Source organism: Haemaphysalis longicornis, unplaced genomic scaffold (assembly GCF_048455015.1).
Source record: "Haemaphysalis longicornis isolate Haplotype H1 unplaced genomic scaffold, Haemaphysalis longicornis Haplotype H1 scaffold_17, whole genome shotgun sequence".
Taxonomy (NCBI): domain Eukaryota; kingdom Metazoa; phylum Arthropoda; class Arachnida; order Ixodida; family Ixodidae; genus Haemaphysalis; species Haemaphysalis longicornis.
The window spans coordinates 2,453,786-2,481,522 of NW_027526276.1; the positions used below are offsets into that span (position 1 = coordinate 2,453,786).

The following is a 27,737-nucleotide window of genomic DNA, read 5'->3' on the forward strand; positions in this document are numbered from 1 at the left end:
ATATATATATATATATATATATATATATATATATATATATATATATATATATATATATATATATATTTACATATATACTTATTTATATATACATACATACATACACACATACATTCACTCGTTATGCCGAAATCGGTTTACTGTCAATATCGCTTTAGTCGAAATTAATTTGGGTCCCAACCCAACGTATGCATTTTAGGCTGCATTACTCGAAGTGAAGTAAGAGCTAGTCCCGCTTATAGCGAAGTGGCGAGCGGAGGCATGGCCGAGCGGCGGTGACCAAGCGGTGAGTCAGACTGCCAGCATTGCGGGTCAGCGAACCTGGTCTTTTTCCGGTGAATTTCTCGAGCCGGTTAAGCTCAATTCGCGCCATCCAACTTCAAACAAATGGTCTGAATTCGTGGTATGGTCATTAAATTTCATTTTTACACATTGGTCAATTGCGTGGACGCGAACCTGCGCGAACACCGACACTCGAGCCGTAGAATATGAACCGCAGTTTCGTCGACAACGGGGCGCCAAAAAATTCTTGTTTTGCGAACTTTACTACTCCACACCTCGGGAAAAAATTTCCTAGACATCATGCAAAGCCCGTATTGCAAAACTGGTTAGTTTTCATGAGTGCGCTGTGCACCCAAAATGAGCTGTAAATCCTTGTTTGAGCGCAACAAACACAGCCTCCGACTCGAGCCATAACATTTGCATTGCTTTCCTGCGCAAGGCTCGCCTAGTATTCCGTGACTCCCGCACAGCCCCACCCCCTACCCCCTCTGTAAATTGGACACAGCCGCTGCCACTTTTATGGGCGGCAAGCACAGCCTCACGCAATGCTTGGTCATATTGAAGCACGGGTTGCTCGCGCCCGGCAATAACTTTAAACAACCGAAGCTCACTGGGTTTTTTTTTGCACCTGAATAAACCTTTGCTTCACTGAATACATTGCGTTTGGATTCCTTGCAGTTGTAGTGCTAGTAAAGCTCAACTGCTTTGGCTTTTTTCGAATGGTCGCTTATATCGAAATACCGCCTTTAACGAAGTTTTTCGCCGTCCCCCTGACTTCAATATAACTAGGGTTTACTGTATATATATACATATATATCTAAAGAGGGAGACGAAGTGGACAATTACACATGCGGCGATGTTTGCCCACCTTCCAAGAAGATGAAGCCCATCGTGCGACATGGCCGTGATCGTGCGAACATGGTTGACACGGGTTAAAGTATCGCTTCATCAATCATGGTTCGCCGCATCATTCGTCCGCCTTGTCACATTTTCGTGGAGTGTGTGAGGTACCCCATCCTGGCTACAGCTTCGTAACTTCTCGGCCTGACCGCAATCGTCGACGGCACGCGGGCCATGTCGGACCGCTCCAGCCCCGCCGCAACCAACACTCGAACACTCGTCGTTATTCTGCCATGTAATATATATATATATAATATTTAATAACACTGACCACTACGTATAGACCACGCGCCAATTCGTTAGCGAAAGTGGCTACCAAATGCAATTTTTCCCCAATTGGAGTACACCCCAGAACAGCAGCCCTTGAAGGTAAACATTGTAGCGGTGTCTGTATAGTACAGCCGGCCTTTTAGCGCTATAAAGCCATTAGTAAAAACATTACGCTATACCAGCGGGCCCATCGTAACCCGTCGCGAATCGTGCCGGGTGTTTGTAGAAGTAGCGCAGCTCCTTTTGCCGGCGGATTCTCTGACGGAAGCTACTCCGGCAAACGGCCTTCACAAAGCGAAGTGAAGTAACAGCTTACATTACTCCGGCGGACGTTGCGTCGCTTGCAGAAACCTCAACTAATCTTGCTTCTGTGTCCAGTGTGCGCCAAAACTTCCCCCTCCAGCTGCGCTTTGTTATTTTCACCATGTGCGACCTCCTCTTTGCCGCCGTTAAGAACCGCATCGGCCACATGGCCGCTCTAGTGTTGCCGTCCAGTTTCAGTGCTGAAGTGTTGACGCAAGGCGTATAAAACCAGTCATTGGCGTTAGTGTACAGCGGCAAGGTGACTGTAGGAAGAAAATTGATCGTCCAGGTGGCGCAAAGGTAATACAATTCCCACATTTCGTTTCGCCTAAAAAAGGAGTGCAGGCAAGGAGTTATGCTTACAGCAGCGAAAGTGTTAAATGCAGACCAGGGTGGGTGCAGAAAAACAAGAGCTTAGAGTAGGAGTGAATATTCCCTCAAAGTTTTCTAAGGGCCTTGAAGACGCAGTATGAGAAGCCACAAAATGTGCATTGCGATCAAAATATATTTACTAATGTTAAGAATGGAAATAAGCTTGGAACTTAAGCAACAGACATTTCCCGATGCAACTATGTTTACCACAAATATCCGACAGATGCACCTTCTTGCATGAGTGCCGCAGTGGCCGAGTGGGTGGGGAAATGTGATGTTAATCTCGATACCCGAGGTGAATCTCATTCTCGCCGGGAGCTCTTCTGAAGGGGGGAAAAGAAAATGCCAGTCTGTCCAGAGTTGTTTGCACGTAATGGATTTGTATGTTCGTCTAATTTAAACTGCAGCACTCCAATGGAGCCCATAGCCTAAGTGTAGCTGCTACCCGTATAACTCCGAAAACTTGTTGTTTCTTGTTTCTTTTCACCAACCGCTTGTAGTATAACTGTCAATATATTATTGCCCCCATGTGTTTGTTCTAAAGCTTCCAAACATGATCACTGAAGGAAAAGGGGGTAACGGGGTAAAAATAGTTAGGCTGGGGAGTGGTCATTAGGAATAATTCTTTGATCAATTATCATCTTACAGAAGCCAGAAAACTGCCTTGGGTAAAGGAATAGAATCTTCAGATGATAACAATTGTCTCAAACTTGCTTTATGGGTGATTTCTCACAATCGGAAGAATGATTTAACAATAAGCTAATGGATTTTCATTCAGCAGTTACACTTATTTATCTTTGATCTCTGTCTTTCTTGGACATGGGAGGTAACCTCTATCCCGTTTTTCGTAAAGTATATGACACTTCGAGCTCATTCATCGTTCGTAAATTGTTTTCAGCGGAGGCTGCAAAAATATTCTTAGGCGAAACAATTTTGCCGAACATCCCAACTGCGTTATTATCTGAGCGAAACGTTCCACGTCAAAGCCGGCACAGTTCACAGTTCACAAACATCGAAACGTCCACCTGCGGAAGAGTGAGATACATGTCTCGGAAGTATTGGACTTCCGCTCTTTCTGCAACGTTTCGATAACGAGGCTGAGCCCTTTCATCATGTTTATTTGGATGAGGAAGATTATGCAACGAAGCGGCTCCTATTTTACAGCTTCTGCAATGTAATTTCGTTGCGAGTGATGGTGCTCGCTTGCCGTAATTCAAGCTACCTGTACGCTAGTCTGACTGGATTTATTTTGGATTTTGTTTACCTTTGCTGAAAAACAAATCCTGTGCATTACACGCTAAAAAAAGCAGTAAATTAATCAATTACATGATGTGCTCAGAAGTATAAGGTAAACGATGCTTACTTACGATTAGTAATCGCTGGATGAATTGTATAAACACGAATTGTGTACATACACCACAGCTCGGAGCCGATATAGAGAGACTTTTTTAGGGAACTATCTTGCTCAAGAAGCATTTGGGATTGTTGGCAAAAATGTGTAAACATTACGCATTACGACATCTACTCCATATTATTCATTATTATAGCCCCTGTCAACATACGTTTCGGCGGACCTTATCTGCTCTATGCTACGTAAGGTGAAAAATGAAACGAGTGAGAAAAAAAAACAAAAGAAAAATAAAAGCAAGAAGGGATGATTGAAAGAAGGAAACATCAGAAAAAGAAAAAAGTATGGTTAGTATTAGAGTCGCAAGCAAGTTCAGTAGTTAGGTATAAAAGTAAACGTTGAAGTATACTCGTGGAAATGTTCGCTTCAAGTTGAACAGAGTTCTGAGACCACGGAGTAGCCGCAAGGGAACGCGGCACATTCAGGGTTACCATAGCAGTCATGCTGAAGACATACAAACGCGAAATGCTCACTTTGACATTCAACAGAGGTAAAGAGTTTAAGGATGAGGAACGCGGTTCTATATCACAGCTTTCATCGCTGTTCGCCACTGCTAAAGAGTGTTGACTACACCTGAACTACGGAGGAAGCTTAGAAAGGCTTTCGTCACACGTGAAGCAATTTTAGCACATGACCAGGGGCGCAGCACATCATGCAGCATAGGACGCGATGTGGGTAGTAGAAAGTCACTGTCAAGGAGAGTCTGGGTGTATCGTATCGTCTACACACACAAATGACATGATCGACGTCTTTTGGAAAGCGGCAGTATTTGCACAAGGGTGAGCTGGTCTGCTGATGCTTCAAACGGAAAAGGCGAGTGTAGGCTTGGAATTTTGTCCTAATTCAATGAACCGCTTATTTGATAATCATATATATATATATATATATATATATATATATATATATATATATATATATATATATATATATATATATATATTCGGGAATCTTATCTCATTTATAAGTTTGGGTCAGCCACACTTGGAATTAATGAAAGTTACGGAAAACTAACGTGCTTATCCCTCGAATAAACTTAGCGGCTTCATAATTTTTATAACTATGTTCATTATTCCTACCCTCGAGTGTGCCATCAGAATTCGCAGAAACTCCCCTAATACAGCAGCTTTGTTAGCTTAATGCGGCTCAACAATGCCATTTGTCCGGGAGAAGGAGGCCTCGTTCCCACCACCACTTAAGAATGTTTAACTCTTTGTGATCTATTCATGTTTAACCTTTTGTGACCCTACCTATTTCCTGTTCGATTGCTAGCTTCTGTGAAATGCTCTTTTGTGACCCCTATCTATTCTCTTCATCCGCTGGGGGCACACCCATCTTCGCTTCCCCTAGAACCAGTCTCCCCAGCCACTGAATACCTTGCTGTATACTCTTCCTTTTCTTTACAAACCGCGGTTCACCATTTTCCCCCATTGTCTGAACTTGCAGCCCGCGCGGCATACGTTGACCCGTCATGGTGCAACCTTGAACGCTGCATTGTTAACACGACCCCTTTTTCTCTCTCTTGCCCCCCCCCCATTTTTTTTTGTTGTGTTTGTTGGTTGATGTTGTAACTTAGGCGTAGCCAGACTGTATGCACACTCTCCATTTGCGAAACATTTTCCATTCCTTCTTACAGTTTTATGCAAACCTATATAAGAAATGTGTTCAATGTTTGCGACACCATAATCATGTAACTTTACTCTGATGAAGGCAAGTCCCATTGCCGCTACGTAAGTAAACATTGTTTGTTATTGTTCTTGCTGTGTATCCGACTCTTTACTTATACTATGTGTATGTATATATATATATATATATATATATATATATACAGAAACATAGGTCGGCAGTCTATAACGCCAAAGGAGGCATAGGGGTGTGGTTAGGCTCTATTTTTTACCACGGTAATGAAGTGAAGATTTTTTTAATATAAGGAAGAAAGAAAGAAAGAAAAACACGCGCCCAGAGTGGGGACCGAACCCACGCCTTTCGATTACATGTCGAATGCCTTACCAATTCGGCTATCTGGGCGACTGTGTTCTCCTTCACTTTCTGGGTTATTTATATTTACTAGAAGTGTATCTGACGCTTGAGGGTGGTAGCCAGCGCCACTCTGACTACACGGGGAGAAGGGGACCTTCTTTTCAACCCCCGGGGCATGACTCGAACGTCTACAGCCTGTCATGAGCGGGTTACTGGCGGGAATAACCCAGAAAGTGAAGGAGAACACAGTTGCCCAGATAGCCGAATTGGTAAGGCATTCGACATGTAATCGAAAGGCGTGGGTTCGGTCCCCACTCTGGGCGCGTGTTTTTCTTTCTTTCTTTCTTTCTTCTGTATAATTAAAAAATGTTTACTTAATTAACTGTAGTGAAAAAGAAAAGAACGTAACCACACCCCTATGCCTCCTTTGGCGTTATAGGCTGCTGACCTATCTTTCTGTGTTTCCTCAACGAGTCCCTCATTGTCTTACTATATTATTCTGCGAAAGCCTAGCGAGAGTCTCGGTTCCGGCAGCCTTGATGCCTAGGTAGCATAAGAGGGCTTCCTGCCAGTAACCCGCTCATGACAGGCTGTAGACGTTCGAGTCATGCCCCGGGGGTTGAAAAGAAGGTCCCCTTCTCACCGTGTAGTCAGAGTGGCGCTGGCTACCACCCTCAAGCGTCAGATACACTTCTAGTAAATATAAATAACCCAGAAAGTGAAGGAGAACACAGTCGCCCAGATAGCCGAATTGGTAAGGCATTGGACATGTAATCGAAAGGCGTGGGTTCGGTCCCCACTCTGGGCGCGTGTTTTTCTTTCTTTCTTTCTTCTGTATAATTAAAAAAAATGTTTACTTAATTAACTGTTGTGAAAAAGAAAAGAACCTAACCACACCCCTATGCCTCCTTTGGCGTTGTAGGCTGCTGACCTATCTTTCTGTGTTTCCTCAACGAGCCCCTCATTGTCTTACTATATATATATATATATATATATATATATATATATATATATATATATATATATATTTATATCAAAGTTGCAGTCCTTATTGCCAGTGCTGTTTGGCGTTTTAACAGTGTTTTTTATAGTGCCGAATGAGGTGAGATTGCATTTTTTTTTTTTGCAGGAATGAATAATTGAAAATTCAAGTCGAGAAAAAATGCGCCGTTTTTTCCGGAAGCGGGAATCGAACCCACAACCTCCGCATAACGCGTGCGGTGCTCTATCATTGAGCTAGTTCCGCGGCGACTCCCTTCTCGACTATACGGCGGGGTTTTGTATTTACGACTGCTCAGAGCCCGGTCAACTAGCGCCGCCCCTCGACTACCGCGGGAAGACGTAGAACGTCTTTTCCCAGCGGCTGCACGTAAGACGTGGTCGGAAGTCGGGGATAGCCAAAGGCATTTCAGACTGCTGAAGCCAGAAGCCTCGTAATGCATTTTGTAGAACAGAGACGTACGGGACGAGGGATTCCGTAAGGACACATATCAAAGTTGCAGTCCTTATTGCCAGTGCTGTTTGGCGTTTTAACAGTGTTTTTTATAGTGCCGAATGAGGTGAGATTGCATTTTTTTTTGCAGGAATGAATAATTGAAAATTCAAGTCGAGAAAAAATGCGCCGTTTTTTCCGGAACCGGGAATCGAACCCACAACCTCCGCCTAACGCGTGCGGTGCTCTACCATTGAGCTAGTTCCGCGGCGACTCCCTTCTCGACTATACGGCGGGGTTTTGTATTTACGACTTCTCAGAGCCCGGTCAACTAGCGCCGCCCCTCGACTACCGCGGGAAGACGTAGAACGTCTTTTCCCAGCGGCTGCACGTAAGACGTGGTCGGAAGTCGGGGATAGCCAAAGGCATTTCAGACTGCTGAAGCCAGAAGCCTCGTAATGCATTTTGTAGAACAGAGACGTACGGGACGAGGGATTCCGTAAGGACACATATCAAAGTTGCAGTCCTTATTGCCAGTGCTGTTTGGCGTTTTAACAGTGTTTTTTATAGTGCCGAATGAGGTGACATTGCATTTTTTTTTTTGCAGGAATGAATAATTGAAAATTCAAGTCGAGAAAAAATGCGCCGTTTTTTCCGGAAGCGGGAATCGAACCCACGACCTCCGCATAACGCGTGCGGTGCTCTACCATTGAGCTAGTTCCGCGGCGACTCCCTTCTCGACTATACGGCGGGGTTTTGTATTTACGACTGCTCAGAGCCCGGTCAACTAGCGCCGCCCCTCGACTACCGCGGGAAGACGTAGAACGTCTTTTCCCAGCGGCTGCACGTAAGACGTGGTCGGAAGTCGGGGATAGCCAAAGGCATTTCAGACTGCTGAAGCCAGAACCCTCGTAATGCATTTTGTAGAACAGAGACGTACGGGACGAGGGATTCCGTAAGGACACATATCAAAGTTGCAGTCCTTATTGCCAGTGCTGTTTGGCGTTTTAACAGTGTTTTTTATAGTGCCGAATGAGGTGAGATTGCATTTTTTTTGCAGGAATGAATAATTGAAAATTCAAGTCGAGAAAAAATGCGCCGTTTTTTCCAGAGGCGGGAATCGAACCCACAACCTCCGCATAACGCGTGCGGTGCTCTACCATTGAGCTAGTTCCGCGGCGACTCCCTTCTCGACTATACGGCGGGGTTTTGTATTTACGACTGCTCAGAGCCCGGTCAACTAGCGCCGCCCCTCGACTACCGCGGGAAGACGTAGAACGTCTTTTCCCAGCGGCTGCACGTAAGACGTGGTCGGAAGTCGGGGATAGCCAAAGGCATTTCAGACTGCTGAAGCCAGAACCCTCGTAATGCATTTTGTAGAACAGAGACGTACGGGACGAGGGATTCCGTAAGGACACATATCAAAGTTGCAGTCCTTATTGCCAGTGCTGTTTGGCGTTTTAACAGTGTTTTTTATAGTGCCGAATGAGGTGAGATTGCATTTTTTTTTTTGCAGGAATGAATAATTGAAAATTCAAGTCGAGAAAAAATGCGCCGTTTTTTCCGGAAGCGGGAATCGAACCCACAACCTCCGCATAACGCGTGCGGTGCTCTACCATTGAGCTAGTTCCGCGGCGACTCCCTTCTCGACTATACGGCGGGGTTTTGTATTTACGACTGCTCAGAGCCCGGTCAACTAGCGCCGCCCCTCGACTACCGCGGGAAGACGTAGAACGTCTTTTCCCAGCGGCTGCACGTAAGACGTGGTCGGAAGTCGGAGATAGCCAAAGGCATTTCAGACTGCTGAAGCCAGAACCCTCGTAATGCATTTTGTAGAACAGAGACGTACGGGACGAGGGATTCCGTAAGGACACATATCAAAGTTGCAGTCCTTATTGCCAGTGCTGTTTGGCGTTTTAACAGTGTTTTTTATAGTGCCGAATGAGGTGAGATTGCATTTTTTTTTCTTTTTGCAGGAATGAATAATTGAAAATTCAAGTCGAGAAAAAATGCGCCGTTTTTTCCGGAAGCGGGAATCGAACCCACAACCTCCGCATAACGCGTGCGGTGCTCTACCATTGAGCTAGTTCCGCGGCGACTCCCTTCTCGACTATACGGCGGGGTTTTGTATTTACGACTGCTCAGAGCCCGGTCAACTAGCGCCGCCCCTCGACTACCGCGGGAAGACGTAGAACGTCTTTTCCCAGCGGCTGCACGTAAGACGTGGTCGGAAGTCGGGGATAGCCAAAGGCATTTCAGACTGCTGAAGCCAGAACCCTCGTAATGCATTTTGTAGAACAGAGACGTACGGGACGAGGGATTCCGTAAGGACACATATCAAAGTTGCAGTCCTTATTGCCAGTGCTGTTTGGCGTTTTAACAGTGTTTTTTATAGTGCCGAATGAGGTGAGATTGCATTTTTTTTTTGCAGGAATGAATAATTGAAAATTCAAGTCGAGAATGATATGTGTCCTTACGGAATCCCTCGTCCCGTACGTCTCTGTTCTACAAAATGCATTACGAGGGTTCTGGCTTCAGCAGTCTGAAATGCCTTTGGCTATCCCCGACTTCCGACCACGTCTTACGTGCAGCCGCTGGGAAAAGACGTTCTACGTCTTCCCGCGGTAGTCGAGGGGCGGCGCTAGTTGACCGGGCTCTGAGCAGTCGTAAATACAAAACCCCGCCGTATAGTCGAGAAGGGAGTCGCCGCGGAACTAGCTCAATGGTAGAGCACCGCACGCGTTATGCGGAGGTTGTGGGTTCGATTCCCGCTTCCGGAAAAAACGGCGCATTTTTTCTCGACTTGAATTTTCAATTATTCATTCCTGCAAAAAAAAAATGCAATCTCACCTCATTCGGCACTATAAAAAACACTGTTAAAACGCCAAACAGCACTGGCAATAAGGACTGCAACTTTGATATGTGTCCTTACGGAATCCCTCGTCCCGTACGTCTCTGTTCTACAAAATACATTACGAGGGTTCTGGCTTCAGCAGTCTGAAATGCCTTTGGCTATCCCCGACTTCCGACCACGTCTTACGTGCAGCCGCTGGGAAAAGACGTTCTACGTCTTCCCGCGGTAGTCGAGGGGCGGCGCTAGTTGACCGGGCTCTGAGCAGTCGTAAATACAAAACCCCGCCGTATAGTCGAGAAGGGAGTCGCCGCGGAACTAGCTCAATGGTAGAGCACCGCACGCGTTATGCGGAGGTTGTGGGTTCGATTCCCGCTTCCGGAAAAAACGGCGCATTTTTTCTCGACTTGAATTTTCAATTATTCATTCCTGCAAAAAAAAAAAATGCAATCTCACCTCATTCGGCACTATAAAAAACACTGTTAAAACGCCAAACAGCACTGGCAATAAGGACTGCAACTTTGATACGTGTCCTTACGGAATCCCTCGTCCCGTACGTCTCTGTTCTACAAAATGCATTACGAGGGTTCTGGCTTCAGCAGTCTGAAATGCCTTTGGCTATCCCCGACTTCCGACCACGTCTTACGTGCAGCCGCTGGGAAAAGACGTTCTACGTCTTCCCGCGGTAGTCGAGGGGCGGCGCTAGTTGACCGGGCTCTGAGCAGTCGTAAATACAAAACCCCGCCGTATAGTCGAGAAGGGAGTCGCCGCGGAACTAGCTCAATGGTAGAGCACCGCACGCGTTATGCGGAGGTTGTGGGTTCGATTCCCGCTTCCGGAAAAAACGGCGCATTTTTTCTCGACTTGAATTTTCAATTATTCATTCCTGCAAAAAAAAAAATGCAATCTCACCTCATTCGGCACTATAAAAAACACTGTTAAAACGCCAAACAGCACTGGCAATAAGGACTGCAACTTTGATATGTGTCCTTACGGAATCCCTCGTACCGTACGTCTCTGTTCTACAAAATGCATTACGAGGGTTCTGGCTTCAGCAGTCTGAAATGCCTTTGGCTATCCCCGACTTGCGACCACGTCTTACGTGCAGCCGCTGGGAAAAGACGTTCTACGTCTTCCCGCGGTAGTCGAGGGGCGGCGCTAGTTGACCGGGCTCTGAGCAGTCGTAAATACAAAACCCCGCCGTATAGTCGAGAAGGGAGTCGCCGCGGAACTAGCTCAATGGTAGAGCACCGCACGCGTTATGCGGAGGTTGTGGGTTCGATTCCCGCTTCCTGAAAAAACGGCGCATTTTTTCTCGACTTGAATTTTCAATTATTCATTCCTGCAAAAAAAAATGCAATGTCACCTCATTCGGCACTATAAAAAACACTGTTAAAACGCCAAACAGCACTGGCAATAAGGACTGCAACTTTGATATGTGTCCTTACGGAATCCCTCGTCCCGTACGTCTCTGTTCTACAAAATGCATTACGAGGGTTCTGGCTTCAGCAGTCTGAAATGCCTTTGGCTATCCCCGACTTCCGACCACGTCTTACGTGCAGCCGCTTTGAAAAGACGTTCTACGTCTTCCCGCGGTAGTCGAGGGGCGGCGCTAGTTGACCGGGCTCTGAGCAGTCGTAAATACAAAACCCCGCCGTATAGTCGAGAAGGGAGTCGCCGCGGAACTAGCTCAATGGTAGAGCACCGCACGCGTTATGCGGAGGTTGTGGGTTCGATTCCCGCTTCCGGAAAAAACGGCGCATTTTTTCTCGACTTGAATTTTCAATTATTCATTCCTTCAAAAAAAAAAATGCAATCTCACCTCATTCGGCACTATAAAAAACACTGTTAAAACGCCAAACAGCACTGGCAATAAGGACTGCAACTTTGATATGTGTCCTTACGGAATCCCTCGTCCCGTACGTCTCTGTTCTATATATATATATATATATATATATATATATATATATACATATATATACAGTGAAAGAGAAGACTAAAGGGTAACAAACGAAAATGTATTAACGTTTCGACTTCGGAGAAGCCTTCGTCAGAGTCATCATCAGAGTGTTTCTGACGAAGGCTTCTCCGAAGCCGAAACGTTAATACATTTTCGTTCGTTACCCTTTAGTCTTCTCTTTCACTGTATATTTTTTACCGGCCCCATCGTACTTCATTCATACGCTATATATATATATATATATTATATATATATATATATATATATATATATATATATATATATATATATATATATATATATATATATATATATATATATATATATATATATATATATATATATATATATATATAGTGAATCAGAAATGGGAAACGAGGGGCCCGGTGAATTAAGACAGAATAAGGGTTGGCAGCCGAGACAACCTCTGAAAGCAAAGGGGGGTATGCGGTCGGTCATAGAACAGATAGAGAATTTTTGAGTCAGAAAGAAAGTCGTGGATAGCACGTGTGGACTATGTATTTGGGTCTACCACGAACACTGCGCGCGCACATATCTCCACCACCTATTGGGCCTAACCTCCCTTGGTCTTTTCGTTGTACAACCACCTCGTCAAAAGCTGACGTCCCGGTCATAGTCGCAATACGCGTACATTTCCAGCTACCAGGGTAAATGAGAAGAAAAGAAGAGTGAAGAAGCCCCGCGCCACTGTAGAATGGTGGTCTTGCTCAGCACGGGCCTCGGAACCCCAGTGCAGCCGACGCATTTATTAAGCAGCGTAAAGGCTTCTGGAAACGCCGGCATAAGAGGGCAGGAGAAAAGTATCATCGTGTGTTTACCTCCCAGCCGACCACGTCTCGGCTGGTCTCGGTGGTCACGGGCTGGGCACGCTGATGGAGCATGGGTGTACTCATTTCCCATCCGAGGTAACAGGTTCATAAGACTGGGTGCTAATTTTAGCTGTATTTTCAGCACCGTTTGGAAAATGAAGCAAGTTGGAGCCCTGGCAAGGCTTGTTTTGTGGGCTGGTTGTCTTGCGTCTGTGATTGAGTCCATGGCGACGCCTTCAGGTGAGTGGAAGGATTTTTTAAACAAGCGATATGTAATAGAATAGTAAATGGGATAGTAATTAGAATAGTTGCAGTGGCTGGCATTAATGAGCTGTTGCAAATTTACACATTTTTGTGCGAACCAACGCATCTTAAGTGAACAAGGGACAGCCACAGTGAAGAAAGTATTACTGGACTGGTCTCCATTCTTACACACATTTATGTCTTGTACAGGGTGTTGAATTTTTAGGTAAGGTCAAGAGTTGCAACACACCACAGCATACTGAAGAGTAATAAACGGGAAAGGCCGCAACAAGCTGTAAGAAGAAAGGCCAACTTGTTGCCAGTAATATGCACAGCGAAGAGGTTAAAATACACCCCAGAATGAATTCGTGGCTTTGACTAATGAGAGGGAAGACAGGGTAGATATGTATAATGTACATAACAACTGTACAGTCGGAGTAACCTGTAAATGTTGCAGAACCTGAACCAAACAAAAAACTCGTAATCTGTCTGAGATAACAAGACCCCGAAAATCGTCGCCAAAACAGCATTAAGGTTAGTGACATTGCTTTCTGCAGCAAGGCAGAGATAAAAAATGCGCATAAATGGAAACGTGTGCGAAGCTATAAGCAACTAAGACACATCTCGCTATTCGCCAAAGTCAAATGTTCCCAGGTTTAGACAGAAGAGGCAACTTTACGCATGTGGGGAAGAATGAAAGTATCAGAAAAACTTCCTGTCTAGATTTACCCTACCCCCCGCACGCTGTGAAGCAGTAATAGTTTTAATGACTTGGCTAATTCCCATTTGGCGGTGCGATGTTTCAATGGCGCCCCCTGGCTCTGACGTAGGCTTAGGGACTCGCGCCGCTGTCGTCTGCTACACTCCGCTTGGGGGAGGCAGCAGTGCCTGCGCTAGAAATCCCCCGCTTTGATACTTTCGTAAATTGAAAAGCGTGTTTCTAGTAATTGGGTAACGTTTGCCGGCTCCTGACACATCTCAAAAATTTCAAGCTGTAACCACCACAAGTTTGTAACACACGAAGAGAGAGATAACAACTTTCTTTAGATTATCGGTGAGAAGATCGATTGTAACTCGTACTCTCATGCTTATTCTCGTGGTTCAAAGCGCAGAGCTTCTCGATAAGTATTCAAAATGCGTACGCTTCCCTACAGTATTTTTGAGATGCTCTTATGGAGACCCAACAGTCTGAATGCTACGCACCAAGCAGGGCGCTCCTATTCGCAAATCGCACGGTAGCAAATAAAGCGGCTGTCTTCTATTTCTTTCGTTGACTTGTATCATATGAGTGTGTTTTGTTTTCTGTGCCCAACGCATTATATTTTTCTGCTTCGTCACGAACGTCTTTTTAGTTAATAGTAGGTTTGGGGTTATTTGGGAGGCTCACAAAGATTGTGTGGATATTTTCTTCACGCTGTATGGCATACATTTCCTTCTTCACAAATTGGCTTTCCTTATGGCTGCGTGCAAGAAGGTGTATATTTGCAGGGTGAGCTGTTTATTCATATCCAAATACAAAGAGCAGGTTTGTGCTACGCCACCGCGATCGCGCCTCAGACAACATTGTCCAGAGTACTCGAAGGCAGCTTTTGTGCTCCAAATTTGTATCGTAGCCATCGTTATCATAACGAAATGACTCTCAACCTGAGCAGTTACGACATGATTACGGTATTGAAGACTTTATATAGTCGCTAACGAACACAATAAATGGTATACGTGCATATATAACAAGAAACCAAACTGATTAATATTTCCAAGCAGCTCTTTATTGTTTCGAAACTTTTATTTGCATGTGTAAGGAACAGAATTACTCTTACTCTCTTGTCTTGGATGAGGGCCCGACCCACTAATCATCTCGATTTTACCGTTAAATAAAGTTTTCTCCTTTCCTCAGGCTCCTCCCCTAGAGTGCAGCGTTCGTGTAACGCATATCTGAACATTGGAAATGTCTGGGGGAAGTGTAACGAAATATCACTCCAGCTCTGAACAAACATAGTTTTACTGTATTTTTACCGTAGACGTGGCTTGTTTAGCTCAATAGACCTCCATAATGGTTAGAAGCCTGCATAAAACCAGCACGCGCCTGTGCCCAGTGGGTTATTTGAAACTGAGCCTGCAGTTTTTGTGGCCCACAGTGCATGTCGGCACACTTCCATGCCATGACAACGTAAAGTGATGTTATACAATACTTGCGAGCGTGATTTACGTTACATGCGATTACCGGGAATCGTAATGCCTTCTGCCAAAGACGACAGCCGCGAAGGCCTGGAATTTGTTTTGGTCTTGTATTTTGGTTGTTGCCGGCTACCAGCAGCTGGCCGTTCCCTTAATATTGCTTACAACAGAAGCCGACGCCTAGCTCCGACTCTTCGCGCTGCGCCAAAGACCGGCTTCACAAAGAATGGGGCGACGCTGGCAATGTTTCTTCGGTAGCCGTATCGAAAACCATACGTTAAATCACGCCTTGAGCTAGTGTAGGCGATTTTAAGTCTATTCTTGGGATAAAAAGTTACGCATACGCAAAATGTGGTGCGGGCAAGCATCAGACGTCAACCGAGCGCAAAGAAATAGCAGGGAGAGCGAGCCCGTGTGAAGCAGGTGAAAAATGTGGGAATCCCTAAGCCGACGTGACGGAGGCGCGCTTCGCAGCGCCGCCCGTGGAGGCGCTCACCGCCAAGAGGTTCTCAAGGGTAAGACAGAGATGGCGCTAGGGAATGAAGACAGAAAAGGCCTCAAAGGGTGAATGAAGAACGGCGAATGGGCTTGAAATGAAGAGGCATTAATCCAGAACTATTCTAAAAATTATTTTTATATGCATTGGAATCATTGGAATCTAGGTTAACCCCGCAGTACGACAGGCGAACTATAATGTGCGAGAAGGGAGATGTCCAAGTGCATAAAAATTAATGGCAGTTGAGCCTACCCTATATTGCACATTTTTCAACAAAAATGGTTACCCACATAGCCACACCCTACATGTTTATCGAACGATGACCAGGCTGGCATTTCTAAGGGCTAATCAACAACTGTTTACACTCACGTCGTCAGTAAGGTAATAGAGAATGGGGTGGTGCACCATAACGCCTTGAACATTATATTTAGAAGTTGCCAAAACGTTTTTGACCTTCTAAGCGGATTGTACCACTGGAAGCATTTAAAGGCCACATTATAAAGTTCAACAACTTGAAGCCCTTGGATGTAGTATACAAGGCATGCATGGGTCAAGATAACCTTACATAAGTATCGTGAAAAGTTATCGGCGAAGACGTGAGTAACGGAAGGAGACACCACTGGAAAATTGTTCAAGGGCTGTTTCAAGGAGTTTTTGGGCGACCCTAAATAAAGAAATCCAGGAACACTGACCAATAGAGAATTCTTGAGCAAGCCATTGGAGTTTTCTTTCTGACCTAATCATGCTCGGTGCGTCAGACGAACTGCAAGACATGTTGACAAACCTCCATAGTAGGAAAGATTAAGCATAAAATAAATAAATGTAGTAGTAAACAAATCGAAAACGTCACCTTGAGCCCGAGTAATAAAATATTCTAGCTAGAAAATGAACACAGCTTTTTAAGGCGTGTTGTATTTGCTGATCACGGCCACAACACCAACATTTGACCTACAATATGGGGGTCTGATGGTGCATCTCCAATATGTTTAAAACTGAGTCATAAGCAGTCTCTATTAGTTAAGTGGAAAGCATTACACCAAGATGTATTACCAGTGATACTTTCATGGTCGGAACATAGGTGCCTCTTTCAACTGTGTATAGAAAGACTTAGGTAAGTCCTGCTAAGTGCAAAAAAGGGGTAATAAACATAACGCTTAGGGATAGAAAAGAGGTTACAATTATCAGAGCAGAAGCAAGGTTGCAAGATACGCTGCAGAAATTTAGAGGAAGAAGTGGGTTTTGGCAGTAAATATCGTACTAACTCGCAACCGGGAAATCATTAGTGCAACGGAGTGGCTCCACAGGGAGGGAACTAGTAGGAGTGCAACACCTTCATCCGGATGTAAGGGTGAAATCAAAATATTTAAAGTGAAAATATACTTTATTGTAGCATATTTACTAGCAGGTAGATTTGATGAGTAGACATTTGGCTAATGGCGGATAGGAGTGTGACGTGCTGAAATCGGATATCACAAATAAAAATTGGCGAGCCAATCAGAAAGCACACAAGCGGAAATCACGATATTATTTTCCCCATGCAGCCTTTGAAAAGTGCGTCCCACAAGTTTTCACGTTCCCCAGCGGTGCTTCATCTTCAAGGGCGGCTGATCGAATCAGCAGTCTTGTCGTCATGATCGGGGCGAGTGATTACGCGGTGCTGTTTGGCATGTTGGCTCTCTTCTTGAAACAAACAGTGCCCTTCACAAGGGAAGATGTGGCCAGTCGGGAAGGCCAGGAGATGTGTGTCAAACGGGCCGCATCCTAAACGACCGTTTAAAGGCCAACTGCACTCAAAATTTCGACCGCGCGAAATCACTGTTCCTGCATAGTATGACTAAAAAGACCGCGATGTACGAAGTATGACGCCTAAAATGTGCGTAATTATGCAGCAAGCGACCAGCAAAAATCGTCGATTTTGAAAACGAAACTGGGCAAAACGCGGCCAATACGGGCAGGCGGAAGTGACGTATCAGCCGTCGGCGCGAGCGGCCAGACGGCCTGGCCAGACGGCCCGAGCTGTGCGGACCGGCCGACGCGGCCGGCTCAACCAGCCAGTAGGGGAGTGTGAGCGCGCGCGTGCGGGGTTGGTATGGGAGGCGCGCGGAAAAGCGAGCGCTTGTCCCGCAGGCACGACACTATTTGTGCGCTCCGACTGCAGCACACCGCGTAGGCATGATGTTGTGACGACACTCGAAAAGGAGAGAGCCGCACGGTGAACGAAGCCTCTTCGGAGCCATGAAAGCCAGGCGTACCGGCGTCGCGAACGTGGTCTCCGCGATCGGCTACCGGCGGAGCAACGGCGCGCCGCCGGCAGCAAATCGCGGAGGCCACGGCGCGAAATACGAGTTTCCCGGATTCTCCCGCTGCGAGGCAGGCCGATCGGTCTGGACGGCTGGCACGGCTGACACGCCGGCAGGTGCTTTGTCCTCTGCAAGGGCGTTGTTTTGAGTGCCTGAAACTGAATAATCACGCACTGCACAGATCTACCGGTCGCGTCGCAGTAGTTCTCATGGTACCTACTACACATTTCGAAGGCATTTAGCCAGGGTGAAATTTGAGTGCAGTTGGCCTTTAAGGGAACACCAGCTGCATATGCGTAACAAAACAGATCCCCCCTTCCGCATCATTGCGTGGTTTGTGAAAGCAAGTCATGCGAGCCAGTTTTGACTCATACAAAGGGGCTGTGCAAAAGCCGAGAACAAGTGGCAAGAGCATAAATCTAGGCCTTCTTCATTCGAAGGCATGGTGAACAGTGTGTTAGTGAACCATCCATAACTTTGCATGGAAATGAGTATGAATTTTTAAAGCGTTATATCTTGTGATAAAGATGGTCTGGGTATATTAGCATGCTCGGTTTTCGTATACACTAGTTGTGAGTCTGCGCCCATCCTGTCTCTCCTTTTAGATGCGGCTGCATCTCATTCACTCGCCTTGTCCCTCCATACGGCGTTGTTGTTGTCCGTCCACACCCCTCCCCCATTCTCATCGCCCCGCGAGCTGCGCTCTCCGCCGCTCACCCCCTCTCCTCTCCGATAGCGAACACACTCTCGCAAGGGGCATTGGATTAGATTGGATTGGCTTGGCTTGGATTGGATTGGATTGGGTTTGGATTGGATTGGATTAAAGTGGATTGTGTTGGATTGTGTTGCGTCATAGCCACGCCACGTTGCGTCATACCCGCGGCAAGGGGTTCACGGCACGTTTCACGCGATGGGAGAATCAACTTAACGGAAACAACAAGGGAACCCCCTATGCGTCGCATCTACACAGGGGTTCCTGCGAGGGGAGGTAGGAGAAATTTTTCTTTGTCCCGTCCGTATGCGCAGTTTTAAGTATACGTAAGATGTGTGTGATTCGACGTTGTGGTCTTCGCATTCGCGTCCAGTGGAGAGATCAATCGTCCCTTGGGTCCTGCCTGCCTCTGTACGGTTACGTGTCTCATTAGCTTCCTCAGCTGTGGTTGTATTTTCTGTTGCCCTTCTTATGTACTTGCTGTCCTTCACGGCGTGCGGCTTCCTGGCTGTTTGCAAGCGCGCTTCACCTTCTTTAGTTTTATTACTCCGCCGTTGGCTCACTCCGCGAAAATCGCTCCTTCCTACGTGCCACATGAAAAAGGGTTTTCCAGGGAAAGGGTTCAGGTGAAAAGTTGGTTTTATGGTAACGGTGGAATCTCGGTTTGTACGAACGTTCTGCTTCACCTATCGCCAATATGACTGAAAGGTATCCCCTGAATAGTAGGTTGAAAACAATTGAGAAAGAAAGACAAAAGTACTCACAAAATTTAAATGAAAATCTTTTCAAAACGGTGACCATTCTTGCACGTTGAAGATATGGCTGGAATCAATAAACTCCCAAACTGCTATCAAAACAGAAATTGCTTCACACACCCCAAACCACTAAAAAAACTGAAATTATTTCCCACAAACTGAAAAATTACAAATAAAGGAGTTGCACGATTAGGAACCATCAGAATTTTTAAACAGGTACCTTTTGTTGAAAGTGGCTGATTGTAGTCCACATCACGTCACTAGCCCCTGTTGATAATGAAGCGGCAAGTAATATTGTAACAAGGTCTTACAAGTAATATTTTAACAAATTCTATTCAGTCACATGTCCTTCGGGTAATTCATGAATCTCCTACATAGAATAGTTATTTGTGAACAATGGGTGAAGTGCAAAATGTTTTAAATAATAGAACACGAGCTCTTGTAAATGCAGCATCAAAGTTTAGTATTTTTATCCTGTAACGAAGACAACTATTATTGACGAATATATCACTTTGCAACAGTCAAGGTATTCTACGAAAAAGATTTCTCTGCCTGAGCAATCAAGTCTACGCGCCAGGCCAATGTGGCAATCCTAGTGTTGGCCTGAATTGAATGACAAGAACCCTACAGAAAATAATATTGTTCATTTCCAGACGTTCTTTACAGCTTCAAGTTGCTTTAAACGTAGCCTTTCTTGGAAACAGGAAAAGTCTTTACCCGAAACATTTATCCTACAGAAGCATGCAATTTACCGCGGTTTAGTTCTGTGGCAGTTAAGGCATAAAGTTGGGCTAGTTGGTTATCTGACTGCATTCTACTAGCGAAAAATAGACGCGGACGAAGAAGAAGTACACAGGACACTCGCTACACAGGGCACTCGGTAGCGAGTGTCCTGTGTACTTCTTCTTCGTCCGCGTCTATTTTTCGCTAGTACAATGCAGTTAGTTCTGTGGTTTTTGAACACTGTTTGGTAATTGAACGGGAATTTTTTTATAATGACTCAGCTCCAATTTATTTGTCGTTACAGCCTGAGAGAGATTTGTTAGCCTCAGGTGATTCCTTTTAAATGTGAACTAAATAGTAAGAAATGGAAGCTTTGCATAGGAACACCATTTGAAGTTTCGCATAAGATGAGTAAGCGGAATATACACGAAGGTACCAGAGCACGCAGTAGTTATGCTGCTGGATCACTACTCTACGACGAGTATTTGCATGGCGATATTCTTTAACTAGAAATGTCCAATACGCCTTTTTTGCAATTGCGTAAAGGCATATTCCCTTTACTTAGGTAATCAATGGCCTCACCCTGTTGAAAATTTTATTGTTTCATAAAGAAATACGTAAAATATTTTATGCCAAATTCTTATGAATACCTGTAAATTAGTGGTCGTTGATTGCACGAGGCACCGTAGAACTTAAGTGTCATTATTTAGCATGGAAGCCCGTGGATCCTACAAGTGGGTGCTCAGAAAAGTGAAATTGAACTTTCGAGGCGCTGAAATTCCCCGCAGGCAGGGTACCAAACAAGCGAGTATCCTAATTCCGATACACGCAGTAGGGGTTAGGGTATTGACCTCCCTCATGCTCTGAGTTGTGTTTGTTGTCGATTTTCCATCAATATTAGCGATAACAGAAGCCTGTTCGTCGCTTCTTGTTTCCCGTAGGAGACCCTTGTGACTTCTCAGGCCTGGACATGGAAGATATGGTTAATACAATAGTCCGCCGACTGCCGTCACGTTACACTCCACCTGCATTGCACGAGTTAGAGTTCACGTCTGGCATTTTTGGTCGTCCCATTTACCATAATATGGACAAGCTGGAGACATTCAGTCCCGTGGTAGGATTCTGCCGCGACGGTCTCAAGTTGATACAGGTTGACCTGGTGAACACCGTGGGACTATTGCATATGGTAACCCCCTGGAGAACGTGCGGGGGAAAGAACGGAACTATCGACGTTGACATAAGGGCCAGAGTGACAGTCACTTTCGAGGTAAGTTTCTTTCTTTCACAGCCACTCGCAAGACGCAGTCATGAATGAAAACTCTCAGAAATCATTTGTTGCCGTTCAGTGTTTGCCAGCATAAAAGGTTTTTTGAAAGGAGCTATGAAGAACATTTGGAGAACGGGAGACATTTTTTTCGGTTGCAAAAGAGTGAAGCGAACAATGAAGTGCAACTGAAAATTCTAGTTTTGTCTAAAGTAGTAGCAACGCTTCGGCGACAAAAGTCGTACCAGGAAGCTTGTGTTGTCTTTGTCTTTTGGAAGTTAAGCCGCTAAGTTAAGCCGCTAAGATGAGAGGTAATGAACAAAATACAGGAGCTTCAATACGGCTAGCGATAAAAATTATTTGAGGTGAAAAGAAAAGGAGCAGTTTTACAAACACATTTATTCTATACAAGCCTTTCTAATTAAGTGGAGTTACTTTAGTGCATTATTAGTGATTGCTCCAAATTTCTGAACAAGATAAAAACTAACAAAAAGAGAACACCGGATTGCATTACTATGTGGGGACACAACTAATAGCGACACAGTTTATTACGTTTCTTCAGTCCCTTTTTTGAAGCCAATATGGGATTCATAATTTCAGTTGTAAACTTGCACAAATTGGGCTTCACTTTGTGATATTAGGAAGTGTCTTTACAGGATTCCAAGATTCAAACAGAATTCTCTTGGCATCTGGGCTAAAAGGTGGGAGGAAACCTAAGCGCTTGTACGTTTAGTTTGCGAAAACAAAAACTTCGTACTTTGTAGCTATAGATGCCTTCCCTCCGCCTCGCGTTGACGGAGTGGTTTGTTTATCTTCCACCTTTGAACGCTTTGCTTTGCAGTCCTCCTGATAACTTAGGAATGGCTTCGACAGGTCTTGTAGACGCTGCGCATTTTCCGGAATAATTGATTGTGGTTTTAAACGTGCTGAAGATACACCGGGGCAATGAGGCACGCCGTAGTGGACGGCTCCGGATTTTTTTAGCTCCTGCGGTCTTTAACGTGCGCCGAAATCACGCTACAAGAACGTTCTCGCTTTTGGAAACCATTTCAAATGCAGGAAACGCGGCTGGGGCTGTACCTGCGTTTCTAGGCTCAACAGCTCAACCCCTTTGCCTCTGAGCCACAGCGGCGGTTCTGCTGCTGGTTTCTGCCGCCCTGTAATGGTAACGTTGAAGACAAGGGTACATTTTGTTGCTTGTGTGCTATCCCGTTTGGCAGCGTTCTTCCGCTCTATTCCTGAGTGGTGTAGTGGCTTTGACGGCCAACTCGCATTATAGAGTTAGGCTCGTGCTGTAGAACGCCTCGTGCTTTGAAACATTTCCAAAGGAGCAGTTTTTTCGTCCAATAAACACAAGACTGACGCCGGCTTTGTCACTCGATGGGCCACTTGTTGTTTCAACAATACTAACAATACTGTCATCGCTACTCTCAAATCCTTTTGGTTCCCTGTCACAATTTTTCGCTTATCATTAACACAAGGCGTCAAACAGATGCGCTTCGCATGAGCAATCCCACTACCCCACAAAAACAACTGTACTCCTAATATAAAACAGAGTAATATTCTTCACAGGCACGTATTTCCCAGCTAGGAAACGTTATTTCTAGTAACATGATGGTATGTCTGATAAGCACACGTTCAATTAGCGTTCCGAAAAGTGTCTCTAGAACTGCCCCACTGATTTCCCCTGTGCATTCTTGTTCTTTTTATTTGAAGAATCAGGTCAGTTGCATGTTATCTTCCCTTTAATGCAGCAAGGCTTTCGATATCATACCCCACTGAAAATAATCCATAAGGTAAATGGTCCCCCTCTATCGTTTGTAACTTGGTCACAGCGAGCTCAATTCATTCAACACACCTTGGGGATGCAAACAGTGATATGCTGCAACCGCCTTTCACTCCACCACAAAGTTCCTAAGGGATGCGTGCTCGAGCGGCTCCTTATCATAATTTCGGTAATTTATGCCTGTGCTAAACAGAGTGGAGAAATGCCGTTATTTATGGTTGGTTGCCTCTTATTTTGATCGAATAGCCCAACAAATAAAGGAACAATGATGTAATAATTTATTCAAGTAATAACTAATTGGTGTGAGTACTGGGACAGTAAATATAGGCATTGATAAAACAGAATGTACGCCCATCACTAAAACGAAAACAATAAAAACCCCCATAGTATCAAAGGAACTCATATTTTACTGACAGGTAGTTGTAAATATGTGGCTTTGGAATCACTTGTAAAGGAATGCCGTTCTGTAGTGAGAACAATAGTTAACCAGCAAATAAGAAATTAAGCACAAATAACACGAACTTGAGATACTTCTACAAAGAAACTACTCGCATGCAATATACTAATGCTGACTATGTGGAAAGATGCATGTGAAGTTTTGCATCCGCACACTAACGAGATTTGCTCAAAATTCGGGATAATTCAAATATTAGTCGTTCTGTTTAATATTTAACCAGCTACTTCAGTCTGACTGCCAAACTGAAATTACGAATAACAACATTCCACCTTTACAACCTCACAACAAAATAAAAAGACCATTGTTTACGTTTTAATATGTTGTAAATATCTAAGTTAGACGTAGCAAACTGTCTAACTATGTCATTTTGACAGATTCGTGTCGATTTTGGCGTGCACTAAATTTTAAACTAGTTTTACTTATGTGCTGTAACCTACTGATACTGACTGCTTTTCACATTTTCAATATCGGAAACTTGCGCAAATGTATGTGAAAGTGTACTGGTGAGATTTTGGTCCCATGCCTTATCATGTCTTATATGTGTTATTTGATCATTCTCGTGTTAAGTTCTTGGACATGCTTCCTTGTTTTTACATTCGTGACACGTGCTTGGAGATTTTCCTCGGCTTATCAATCATATAAACGCATGATTTCGATCGCTGCTGCTATTGATCTTGTAGTTTCCATAAAAAAGTTTTAATGGTTTGCGTAAACAAGCAAGCTTTACACAATCGTAGTATTAATAACAGCGTGAATGTATTCGTAACGAATGAAAAGGCCGCCAGAGAGAAAGCGATTTTGATACAGCGAAAGAAAGGGTTGAATAGAAATACGTAGAGCGAAAACTGGGTAACCGCGCAAAGCGCGTCTATGGAGAAGTTTGTAGAAATTTTGTTTCCCGAGAACAGTTTGCACGAAAATGTGAATAATCTTTTTGTGTCACCGCAAATGATGCTGATTGGGCACCTAGTTCTGCAAAATTGAATACTTACGCCGAATATATTAGCGTTGTTTTGTTAAAGCCATTGACACAGCGGATGCGGACATATCAGATGTAAACAGTCGCAAGTTTCGCTGCAGGCTTCGACGCGAAGAGTTTACAGCTTTGGCTAATCGTCACTACTTTTCACCAACAGGCATTATCATATAAAACGCCCGTGTTGTCCACATATCCGCTGTTCAGAATTGCCATTAGGTTTGCATTTAACCAGTGCAGGTGTACCTGTATATTCCAGATTGATTCGTGAACTGTTTTGTGATTTTTTGCACAAATGTAGCCTCCATTGTTCGGTCAATTGCCGGCTGCTCCCTTGTCTCCTGCAATTTAACTTTCTTCATGCTTGTGTGTGACGGCTTGGATCTTTAGTTCCTCCTGGTGCTTTGAAGGTCAAGATATCGCATACTCTAGCTTACTTGTTGTTACTGTTAGGTGTAATGACAAATTATTTTTATCTCGTGGGGCCTTTTTACCTCAATGGCACTAGCAAGACGCTTGAAAAGAGTATGAAGACGTGTTGCTTTTCTACATTTTTTTTTAACTTTTATCACGTCTTAGATAGCACAGTAACAACCATACTTCTGGTAACCAGTTCAGACAGCTTCGCCAATTCTGCGTTTTTCCGTTGTCTGCAATTTTAAATGCCGGCGTGTTCTGCAGTGAATATTTGATGTCTGGATGGTTTGATAGTTTAGCATTCTCTTTTAGACGTTCAACTCTTCCAGCTGGAAGTGCTGCTTGGTTTCATTAGGCTATCATTCAGCATGCCTATGCTGTCTTCACACTCAGCTCATAAAACAGTGAATTCATTTCGAAACTTTATTCTAAACTTCTATACCCAGCCTCTCCGCGACTGCTATAGCCGGTTTTATTCTGGTAAATAGGCCAACCCTCTCGATTTCCAGTTTAGCCTTGTTGCGTTCCTGCGGTCGCCCCTCAAAATGCTGCAGAATACTTGAAGTGGAGCATCAATCGAGTTTATTTGTTTTCAACTCCTTCTTTTGTCTTTTTTTGTCATCCGTGACGTGCACTTCTTTAACACTTTATACAGTGTCCATTCAACCTGCTCGCAGAAACTACGCACCGTCTCAGGTCCACACCGAAAGGTTGACCCGTAAATTTGTAATACCTAGCCTATACCTATTGGGCGGCTTTTTGAGAACAGCGGTTGCAATTTCCCGATAACTCTAGAGATTTATTCTGTTGCCTCCACTGTCAATTTGATCACAAAATTTACAACAGACTTGATTATTGCCCCAAGACTTCGGCGATATCTTATATGCAGGGTATTAAAAAGAACAAAGCCCTTAGCTGGTCTTCTAGCCTGGTGAATACTGCGATATTAATAGTACGTCTGAGAGCTCCTCTAGTCTTGGAACCAAGGTACCCAATATTGAGCTATTCATAGTGCTGAATACGTCCGGGTTCGTCCGGATGTATATATATATAACCCCTTCTTCTTTAATGCTGTTATAAACGCGAGCGCTGACGGGTGGTGTACTGGCCGATCAGGATCGTACTTTCGGTCTTGTCCACATTTATACGGACATGTGTTTGGAGGTGGTTAATTTAGTTGCGAACGTAGCCTCAGTTTAACAGGTAGCGAGTGTGGTACATGGAGCATTAAAAATCGTAACGATTTGGTTAACGTCTTTCTGAAGGTCAGCTCTCACAAGAAAAGGAGCAGGAAAGATGTGTAGTCAGCCGAGGTTCGGCAAATAGTTGGACATAGTTTTTACCGAAATGTGGCGACTACGCTGTTGCTTGCGAATTTGAATTACGGAGTTTTTATTTCGTGAAAACGTTTCCCGTGTTTATGGTTCGGTGTGGACAAAGCGCTAAGGTTCATGGAAAACTGATCCCAATTTCTCGCGTTTGAGAGTACTCTAGTGACGCAATCTCTCTATGTCGTTTCTTTTAGGGAAAGAGGTGAATGCCTTTTAATAACATTGTCAGTTCTTGCTCACTGGGATGGCAATCTGTCTATTTTTGGTAGCGCGAGTCTTTCTTAGTTTTGTGAAGAGTGTCGCTAATAACGGCGGGAGAGTAATGTCACCATGTACGGTAGGTGCACATTGGTGGACATTTCGGGCCTGAGTTTGCCTGGCGCGAACTTACACGCCTGAAACTGGTATACGGGCTCCAACGTATAGCGGCTTTGAAGTGGTGGTAAGGGCTACTCTTTAAATACATATTTTGGAAGGAAGTGTCAGTCACTGAAGTGAGGAGCTTGCTGACAGAAATATTTATTAAAACGTCGAGGGAACGACTCCTTGAGCTTCCCAAGGAAAATGTATGAACACTTTCCTATTCATGGGTTAGCTTGAGCTTTGTTTTCAAAACACTTTCAGGATGTACTATATTGGTTAGTATTTTATTCTCTAAAGTCGCTTGCAGGATTGTGTTCTTTATAGAAGTGTGCATTTTTTTGCAGGTTGCAGATCCCATGGTCATAACCAACCCGACCTTAAATGAATCACCTGTGACTCTCCACGGTGTCCCTCAGCCGGTATTCGTGGAGACGGAATCGGTTCGGGTAAAAGGTGCCGGAGAAGTTTTTGACACTGTGGCATCCGTCCTCGGAAGATTGGTTCCGGGTATTTTTGAGGAAAAAGCGGAAGAACTGGTCACCTATAGACTCCGTGACGTTTTGAACGAAATTGTTCGTACTTAAAGACGTCACCATCAAAAATGTCTTAGGAATGACTATTCACAAAAGCTTAGCCGTGATAATTCAATAAACATTTTGAGGAGGGTTTGTTGTTGATATGTACGTCACCTGTCGGGAAAACTTGTATACCATATTAGAGTTTTTATTAAAAATTGTTTCCTGTTGCATGAGATTTTGTTAAAACAACAAATGAAGTGCAATGTGTTAGGAACAATGACAAAATATATTAAAATTCTTTTGACGTACGCAAATGGGTATTCATGTTTTTTGGGAACCTAACCGATGGGAGAATGCGTATTTTAGACCGACCACGGAAACAAGGGCCAATATTCCGTAGATTAAAGCACAGGGTCTTTATGGTTATTCCTATTTTTTATGAACCAATGCCCTGGAGAATATCTTGGGGAGTACATAAAGGTTATTTAATATGTTGAGAGCAGCAATCGATCTTCTGGAGAGTTTCCCAGGAGTGGTTAAGAAAAGGGGGCACGTCCGAAGAGCTCAATGGCCGACCACATTACACTTTGCCGGCAACGCGATGACCGGTAGAAATAACAACAATTGAACAGCAGT

The 27,737-nt window shown here is 44.5% G+C and overlaps 1 protein-coding gene across 1 annotated transcript; it reads left to right on the top strand.

The window, feature by feature from the left end:
• The first annotated feature begins 1,869 nt into the window (after positions 1–1,869).
• On the top strand, positions 1,870–27,409 carry LOC144166382 (uncharacterized). Its single transcript, XM_077695897.1, has 4 exons — positions 1,870–2,055; positions 12,728–12,825; positions 20,931–21,256; positions 26,928–27,409. Exons 2-4 carry the CDS (start codon positions 12,741–12,743, stop codon positions 27,165–27,167), a joined length of 651 nt encoding a protein of 216 aa, XP_077552023.1. The 5' UTR covers positions 1,870–2,055; positions 12,728–12,740; the 3' UTR covers positions 27,168–27,409.
• The last annotated feature ends 328 nt before the right edge of the window (positions 27,410–27,737 follow it).

What these genes read in the sequence shown, in the direction of transcription:
- LOC144166382 (XM_077695897.1), top strand. Translation starts at nt 12,741, where the DNA reads ATGAAGCAAGTTGGAGCCCTGGCAAGGCTTGTTTTGTGGGCTGGTTGT. An exon ending in GTCCATGGCGACGCCTTCAG is followed by an intron (nt 12,826 to 20,930) that starts GTGAGTGGAAGG and finishes TGTTTCCCGTAG; the next exon opens with GAGACCCTTGTGACTTCTCA. An exon ending in GAGTGACAGTCACTTTCGAG is followed by an intron (nt 21,257 to 26,927) that starts GTAAGTTTCTTT and finishes ATTTTTTTGCAG; the next exon opens with GTTGCAGATCCCATGGTCAT.